The sequence below is a fragment of the Helianthus annuus genome, chromosome 16 (genome assembly GCF_002127325.2).
Source record: "Helianthus annuus cultivar XRQ/B chromosome 16, HanXRQr2.0-SUNRISE, whole genome shotgun sequence".
Lineage (NCBI taxonomy): Eukaryota > Viridiplantae > Streptophyta > Magnoliopsida > Asterales > Asteraceae > Helianthus > Helianthus annuus.
In genome coordinates this window covers 186,832,084-186,840,994 of record NC_035448.2, presented here as the reverse complement: position 1 = coordinate 186,840,994, position 8,911 = coordinate 186,832,084, and the positions used below count along the sequence as shown (strand labels likewise).

Genomic DNA, 8,911 nt, shown 5'->3' with positions numbered 1-8,911 from the left:
GCTAGAGCTATCGAGGGTTTCTTCCTTGGCTATGCTACTCCGAATTTTCGTGTTTGGAATCTAGCTACCAAAAAGATTGAGCTTTGGAGCGAAGTCAGGGTTCAAAGGTACACGAGTCCTGTTAGGGCTCCGGGTGATCCGTGGATGTTTGATTATGATGGGCTATTTGACTCCTTCAATCTGCCAACCTTTGACGAAGAATCAGCAGCGGCTCGGATGTTGTTGGAAAGTGACAACGCTGCTGCCTCGCCATTGGTTAGACCTATTGTTGTTGACCCTCAAGCTTCTTCGTCAGTCAATAATATGGTTCAAAATGAGGTTTATGAAGATGCTGCTGATTATAATGACTCTTCTGAAGATGATGAATATCATGATGCAGCCGAAGGATCTTCAGCTCCAGCTGCTCCTGTTCAAGGTGCCTCTGGTGATACACCTCATACGCAGAATGTAGACACTGCTGAAGGGAATGCATCCACCTCTACCCACATTCCTGGTGTGGAGTTGGTTGTTGATCTTAATCTTACCAACTTGGGTATCAATGCTCGTGTGCCAGATAATCCTGAAATGAGGATTCACGATACCCATCCCCAGCAGAACATAATAGGAGATGTCCATCGCGGTGTGCAGACGCGTAATCAGCTGAGAAACAACCGGAATGCTGGTTTGTATTCAGCCATAAGAGAATCTGGTCAACAAAATGACTGGTCCTTCGCGTGTTACGTGTCACAAGAAGAACCAAAGTCGTGGAAAGAAGCATTGAAAGACAGTGCTTGGGTTGAAGCCATGCAGGAAGAATTACAGCAATTTCACAAGCTTGGTGTTTGGAAGCTTGTTGAAAAGCCTGAGAATTACAAGAAGATTGGCACTCGATGGGTCTTCAAATGCAAGAAAGACGACCGTGGAGTGGTTATTCGGAACAAAGCTCGTTTAGTCGTTCAAGGTTTTCGACAGATAGAAGGGATCGACTACAACGAAGTCTATGCACCTGTTGCACGTCTGGAAGCTATTCGGATCTTTCTGGCTTATGCCTCATTCAAAGGATTCAAGGTTTACCAGATGGACGTCAAAAGTGCATTTATACATGGTGTGGTTGAAGAAGAGGTATATGTCGAACAGCCTCCAGGTTTTGAAGATCCTTTCCATCCCGATCGGGTTTGGTTGCTCAACAAAGCTCTCTATGGTCTTCATCAAGCGCCACGAGCTTGGTATGCAACCTTATCTACATATCTGCTGGAGAACGGTTTTCGAAGAGGTCTTATCGATTGTACTCTCTTCATCAAAGAACAAGATGGAGATCTTCTTCTGGTTCAGGTATATGTTGATGATATTATTTTTGGTTCTACTAATGATGCTTTGTGTAGGAATTTCGAGCGCATTATGCAGGATAAATTCGAGATGAGTGCTATGGGGGAAATGAATTTCTTCTTGGGCCTACAAGTGCAACAAACGGAGTCTGGGATATTCATCCATCAGACGAAATATGTTGGTGACATCTTGAGCCGGTTCCAGATGTCCGATGCAACGCCCATTGGTACCCCATTGCCAACTAATCACGGAATTACTCCTGACTTGAAGGGTGAACCTGTTAGCCCTTCATACTATCGCGCGATGATCGGATCCCTTATGTACCTCACAGCATCAAGGCAAGACATAATGTACCCAACGTGCCTACTCGCCAGATATCAAGTCAACCCGAAGGCCTCTCATCTTGCAGCTGTCAAAAGGATTTTTCGTTATTTGAAGGCTTACCCCGACACCGGTCTGTGGTATCCTAGGGATAATAACTTCGAATTGGTTGCTTTCAGTGATTCTGATTTTGGCGGATGTAAAATCGACGGCAAATCCACAACGGCTGGATGTCAGTTTTTAGGAAATCGCCTAGTCACATGGCAGTGCAAGAAGCAGACATGCGTCGCTACATCAACATGCGAAGCTGAATACATTGCTGCCTCAAGTTGTTGCTCCCAAGTTCTTTGGATTCAACAACAATTGCGGGACTACGGTTTTGAATTCCTAACTACTCCTATTTACGTTGATAATTCTGCTGCTTTAGATATCACTAAAAATCCTGTGCAGCATTCAAAGACCAAACACATCGAAATCAAATATCACTTCATACGTGATTGCTTTGAGAAAAGGCTAATCGATGTTGTTAAGGTCCACACCGATGACCAACGTGCCGACTTATTTACCAAAGCTTTTGACAAATCTAGATTTGACTTCTTATTATTGGTAAATGGCATTAAGGTCAAGCAAGAGTAAACCAACATCGGAAAATCATTTTTGTAAATACCTTTGTGTGTTTTTAAATTTATCTTAGTTTATTGATTTTAGGGGGAGTAAATCCAAAATCTGAAAATCCAAAAACATCGAAAAATTTCTAAAACACAAAAACAATAGAAAAACAAAAATGAGTTTCCTGGCGAGCAAAAGAGAAAATGATAGTACATCAGTGGTCTATCCAAACCTCTTTAAACCTTAAATGAAAAACGATAAGCAGCTCTATATAAGATGTATCGGTAGGCTCACAATCATTTTAAAGTGTGCAGGGTGATATAAATCTTAATCGACTGAAGACCAGGTGGGAACCATTCATTGGCATATGGTCTTAGTACCGAAATTTCGTTTGATAGATTGCCGAGGTTCTGAGATATTCGGTCTTTATGCTGCTTATCATCTGGGTATCATGGTTGTATCTTTTACCGAAAAATAACGGGGACGCAAGTCTAGATCTTCCATGATACTATACATACGTGTACATATTACATACTGCAGTCGACCTCAATAAGTGATAAACAATCACATGTCCAAACAAATAAGTGATAAAATATCACATCTATCCGGGTGTCAAGTTCGTCTCTCTGCTGTACGGAAGTACTGACCTGTTCACGGACTTGCACCTGTGCCCTCATGCATATGAAAATCAAGTTCCTCATCAATAAGTGATTATATCACATAGGGCTTGTTTTCAAATCAAAATAAGTGAGTATCTCACAGCTTATACGGTCAAACAGATGATAATCGGTATACTCACCGGTAAGATGAACTCTCGTGCATACCTTGATACGGGAATTTGTCATGATGTGGATGAACACCGGTCTGTAAGTATAAATCATACCTTAACGTATCCCCTCGCCATGATTACATTTGATAAGTTGAGCTTAAGTGGACAACAATACCGATAATTGTTATAGGATGCTTATCTTAATGTTAACTAACTGAACAACAAGAGTGTTTTTGGCATGACCGTACACTGATATGATTCTCTTACCCTCGAAACTCGCAAAAAGAATGTTTGTATATATTTATTTATTTACTGCTTAACTTTTATTGTTTTTCTTTTAAACAGTTTCGTCGTTTGGTGCATATCAGCACGACATTAGCGGTGATGTCGTTTGATAACACTCAAAGGATTTTAAATTGTTGTCCTTTAAATTTCAAAAATACCAAAAAGATTTTAGGCGTGTTTTAATATAAACTTTATAAAAGCCAAAAAGATTTTACTTCTATTTTATTTTCGATCGTACGATGTTGGAGCTCAAGTCTTCGTTACCTGAAACCTGAACGAAAACCGAATTGACTAAATCTTCATAAACGGTCGAAATTTGCAAGTTTTGAGAGTTAAATCTAAAATCGAGAAATTTATTAAACTTTCAAACTGTCGGACGGTGTTTGATTGTGATAATGGTCATGAGTGTGTCACTTGTTTATGATTAACTATATTCCAAGCAGTTGTTCTCATTACGCGTTTAGATTTCTTGCATGTGCAGATTCTAAAGGCTAGGAGAACATGGTCGATGACAAGCTTCGGGATGAAGACACAACGTGAAGGCACTCAACTGATGAAGATGATCGAGTTGCCGCTGGCCATCATCAACACCACAAGGATCTCACTTCATAAAGTTAAAGTCATTCACGAGCATAACTCAAGGGGAGCTTATGTTAAGGGGGAGTTTGTTAACACACTTCCTACATGATACGGGTAGTTTGTTGATACACTCTCTGCTTTCAAGACGTGAAGACTTTGAAGATCCTCCGACAATGAAGACTTGAAAGGACATCAGAGTTTTGGTAACTCGAAGACCAAAGACCGTCGAAGTTCGAGACGAGTCTACAACTATAGAAGATAAAGACAAAGCTACAGCCAAGGGGGAGTTTGTTGGTGCACTTGTGTCTGTACTTTGTCTGTACTCGGTCTGTATGTAAACGATGTCCTAAGTTAGTCTGTTAGTTGACCAAGTCAACTATCCTCCTAGTTTGACTTGGCCAATAAGTTGTAATATGTTTGTCTGTATCGAAGGATAGCCTCGAAGGATACTGTTGATCCTTCGAGATGCTCGATAGATATGGTTCGACTGTTAGACCTCGAAGGATCATCCTTCGAGGTCCCTGCTCATCCTTCGAATGAAATGTACTCGATAGATGATCCTTCGGACCATCTATCGGATCCTTCGGGATAGACAACATGAGCTGGGTATAAATACCCATGCAGTGTGTTGAGTGAAGGTAAGATGCACACAGACAGAAAGTTAGAGAGTTGAGAGCATTCTGTCCGAAACACACACACACACACTTTGGAGTTTGCAAACTGATTGTAAACATTGTGCTTGTAACCGTGACCTTTCATACGTATTAATACAAGTGGTGTTAATCGTTGAGTCTTGTGTGTTTTTGTGTTTGTTCTTGCATCATTCCGGTTTGCTTGCTAGCTTGGATTCCGCACTAGCTAGTGAGTTAGTATAACAAGGTTTAGGTTTGTTCTCGATCCTCCGAGAGGGACCTACAACCCCGCCTCCCCTTAGAAGAGAAAATGTGAGAAAAGAGACGAAAATGAGAAAAATATAAGAATACCAAGACTTCGTTATTATTTACAAAGAATAATATAACATACTAGGACCTATAAAGTTGTATATTTAATAAACAAGAAAACCTCAACCCTAGTGTCTAGCACTAACAACCATGATTATCCTGTTAGTGGAGAGTTTAAATAAAAAGAAAATTTTGTAAGAATAGAAAAGATAAGTTCTAAACCAATAGCATTCTTGGTTTAATATGTGTATTTAATCTTATTATAAGGCCAAATAGGTAAATTTACAATTTTATTTTAATTTGTTGTATTATCTTAAATTAGCCAACTAATTAAACTTGTAACTCATTTTTAAAATATACCTTTTCAAGACAACCTAATTTATAATGTAGGATAAATTTCGATTTGTCTAGGATAAATTTCGACATGTGTAGGATTATTTTGAAATTTATAGGATAAAGTGTTTTGCTTAATTAATGAGGGGAGTTGTAAACTATTTATTGTTTTACCATTATGTCATTTCTTTTTTTCTTCTTCTTCTTCTTCTTCTCACATTAAAGACCTCGTGGAAGCTCCCAGTTTTCTAAACCTAGACAATAAAGGAAAAAAGATCATTTAGGGTCTCATCATGGTAACGTGATGCTGCATTTTGAAAGGTAGATCTACGGGCCTTCGAAAACAAGAGAATACCGCTCCTGATATTATGGGGGAAGTCAAATCGAGAAGTTATGTTTGCTTGAAGAACAAATCATCCTTTAGATCCATCCGATGGATTGGTGTAAATGTCCATTTTATATATTGTAATTGTCTTGTCCTTCGCCCGTTTGGGTCGGGAGCGTGTTTTGTAATGGCCTTTTACCCTTTTGGGTCGAGGGTGTTTGTTTAGTGAAGTTAATTTTTTTTAAATGATCATTTCCCTATCCTATTATATCCGATTCATCAATATAATGTTAAGCATCATAGATAAGAAAAATAATGTTAAGCATCATAGTTAAGAAAAATCAAATGAAATTTGTAGAACTTTAAACTTCGTACGCTAGAAAATATAAGGTCAGATGTTCCATCAGTAATATTCTATTATCCCAAAAGTGAAGGACCGTTAACATGTCTCGGATTTTAGGCCGATAAGCCTAGTGGGTTGCATAAATAAGGTTTATCGAAATTTCTTGCGAGCCGGCTTAAAGTTGTTATCGGGAGTTTGATTTCAGAAGAAAATGGCCTTCCTCTCTTATCGTTACATTTTCGATGAGGGCTTTGATTATTAACGATACCATTGCGTGGTTGTGGAGGATGAAACATATAGGTATGTTATTTAAAGTTGACATAGAAAAAGCTTACCATTCATTGAGTTGGGATTTTTTGTTATCTATGTTGGAACAAATGAATTTTTCAAGGAGGCGGTGGATTTTTGCGATTTTGTCTATGGTCCGGGCCTCGATTCTCGTAAACGGATCGCCATCTACTGAATTCGTTTATTCCTGGGGTCTAAGACAAGATGATCCGAGTTCATCATACCTTTTCATCCTTGCCATGGAGGCTCTTACGGGGATTACGAAGAAAGCTTGTTTTGTTGGTATTTTTGAAGGTACAAAAGTGGGTTCTCATGGCCCGCTTTTGTCCCACTTTTTATTCGTCGATGATGCAATTTTTTCGAGGGAGGGGGAATGCGTCAATTTCATATGGTTTATGGGCTTATAAAAATATCTCCAAAAGTGTAATGTATATGGCATTGGGGTGGATCGATCGGAACTCTCTAACATGGCAAGCCTTCTTTGAGTGCATAGTGACATCTTTTCCTTTCACTCAACTTGGTCTCCCGGTTGGGGAAAACATGAATCTTTACGTAATTGAAACCTGGTGGTAAATAAGTTCTGGAATAAACTCTCTTTGGAAAGCCTGACAACTTTCCATTGGCAGTAGAGAGACTTTTATGAAAATGTTTTGAGTGCACTGCCAGCGTATATTTTCTCTATGTATCGGACCCCAGTTCAAGTCCTCAAGCCTTTGGGGTGGTTAGGGTGTGTGTTCTTTTTTTTGAGGGGGGGGGGTGTGAGGAAAAAGAAAAAATGAATTATATGGCTTGGTTAAACATCTGTTGGATGATTGGGGATATCAGCAGCAGATCTTCTTCGGGAAATGGAAATGGATTCCATAATCAACCTTTGATCTCGTGTGTGATAACAAACGAATAATAGAACACAGAAGGAAATCAGAATGGATATATTAAAAATATCTTGGTACCGGAATAGTTTGCCGGTAACTATCCATTTACACATATGAAGGTGACGGTTGATTTTGGTGGTTATCTTTTGGCGGGAATAACCGTCATTTGAAACGGTGCCTTAATCAATCGTCGTACACTTTCACGAATACAATACATATACATATGATAAGTATAATTATTCTAAATAATAAACACACATAATTAAGTTTAATGACCAATACACTCTCCTAAACTTGATTATATTTGAGAGAGTGCATAAGAACACTTTTGTTAGCTTCGTCCACTGCCTTCGCCGCTTGTTTGAAATAAAAACGTCTCCTTTTCTGCAGCTTCTTCATTCCATGCCAGTCGTTTCGTACAAACAAAGCATAATGATGATCTTCTTCTTCTGGAACATTGCCTTCGCTTCTGGTTCTTTCTCTCCGGTTAGTTGATGGACCTTCATCACTTCTTATCACTTCCTTTTCCATGACCTTCTCTTTTGTTGATTTGAATTTGTAGTAGTACACCAAAACATCCGGGTACATAGCAAACATGATTCTCATTAACTCACCATCATTATAATCATAACCCATATCCTTAGCTACCACCGCCCAGAGATTGTTGGACGTCACATTCTTATACCCACCATCACATTTCACAACCATGTATAAGTCAAGTAGATCGATCTTCCTATTATCAGCCGAGTAGGGTGGAATTGGTCTAGTAGAGATTCCCAGTTTGATCCTTATAAACCATTCTAACATCTGCTCCTCATACGCCCCTTCTCAAGCCCGATAATGGGATTAGACCTATTGTAGTGGGGCTGAGGCGGTTCTTCATAGTGCGAACAGGCTCTTAAATGCGCACCACCGAGATGGGTCGTTGGCTATGCTTACTGTCGATTTCTCGAATGCCTTTAACCTTGTGGATAGAATTGCTCTTTTAAATGAGGTAAGGAAAATGTGTCCATCCATCTCTGCTTGGGTTGATTTTTTATACGGGCAACCAGCTAGGCTTTATGTGGGGAATGATTATATTTGGTCTTCCACGGGGGTTCAGCAAGGAGATCCTTTAGGGCCTCTTCTTTTAGCCTTTGTTTTACACCCTCTTGTTCTCCGAATCAGAGATCGTTGTAAGCTTCTTTTTCACGCTTGGTACCTGGATGATGGGACCATTATTGTTGATGCTACTCAGGTTACCAAGGCTTTAGACATCATTAGAGTGGAGGGACACTCCTTGGGCCTCCTTCTCAACATTAAAAAAACTGAAGTTTTTTCGCCTACATGCGACGGGGTGAAGACACAGGAGGGTTTATTTCCGCGGGAGATTGGTAGGCCGGTGCATGGTGTGAAACTCTTGGGTGGTGATGTCAGTAGAGATGGGCAGTTTACTAGTGGGTTGGCCCTCAAAAGAGCCAAATGTGCCGTTGAGCTGATGGGATGCCTCAAACGACTTAAGGACCCTCAGAGCGAACTCCTCCTGCTTCGTTCATGTATGGGGGTTGCTAAACTGCTGTTTGGGCTTAGAACGTGTCAGCCTTCTTATGTTAGGGAAGCCGTCTCTGTTTTTGACAAGGGGCTTTGGAATATGATCAAGGATTTTGTTGTTTGTGGGGGTGCCTTTTTTCGGGGACCTGCAATGGAGGTTAGCTTCCCTCCCGACACGTTTTGGGGGGCTTGGGATTTGCTCAGCTGAGGATGCCTCTTCCTACGCTTTTGTGGTTTCAAGGGCCCAATCTTGGGTTCTTCAAGACCACATCCTTCGCGAATGTGGGGGAGAGCTGTTGGACTCTGATTACAAGGGTGCGTTGGAACATCTGCATAGTTCTATTCCCGATCTTGATCTTGGCGGTTTCTACATAAAAGACACCGCCCCCATTAAAGCCCAGAAAATTCTGG

At 40.3% G+C, this 8,911-nt stretch overlaps 1 protein-coding gene across 1 annotated transcript; it reads left to right on the top strand.

The window, feature by feature from the left end:
* The first annotated feature begins 7,901 nt into the window (after positions 1–7,901).
* Positions 7,902–8,708, top strand: LOC110923700. Its single transcript, XM_022167761.1, has one exon. The coding sequence runs from the start codon at positions 7,902–7,904 to the stop codon at positions 8,706–8,708; it is 807 nt and encodes a 268-aa protein (XP_022023453.1).
* The last annotated feature ends 203 nt before the right edge of the window (positions 8,709–8,911 follow it).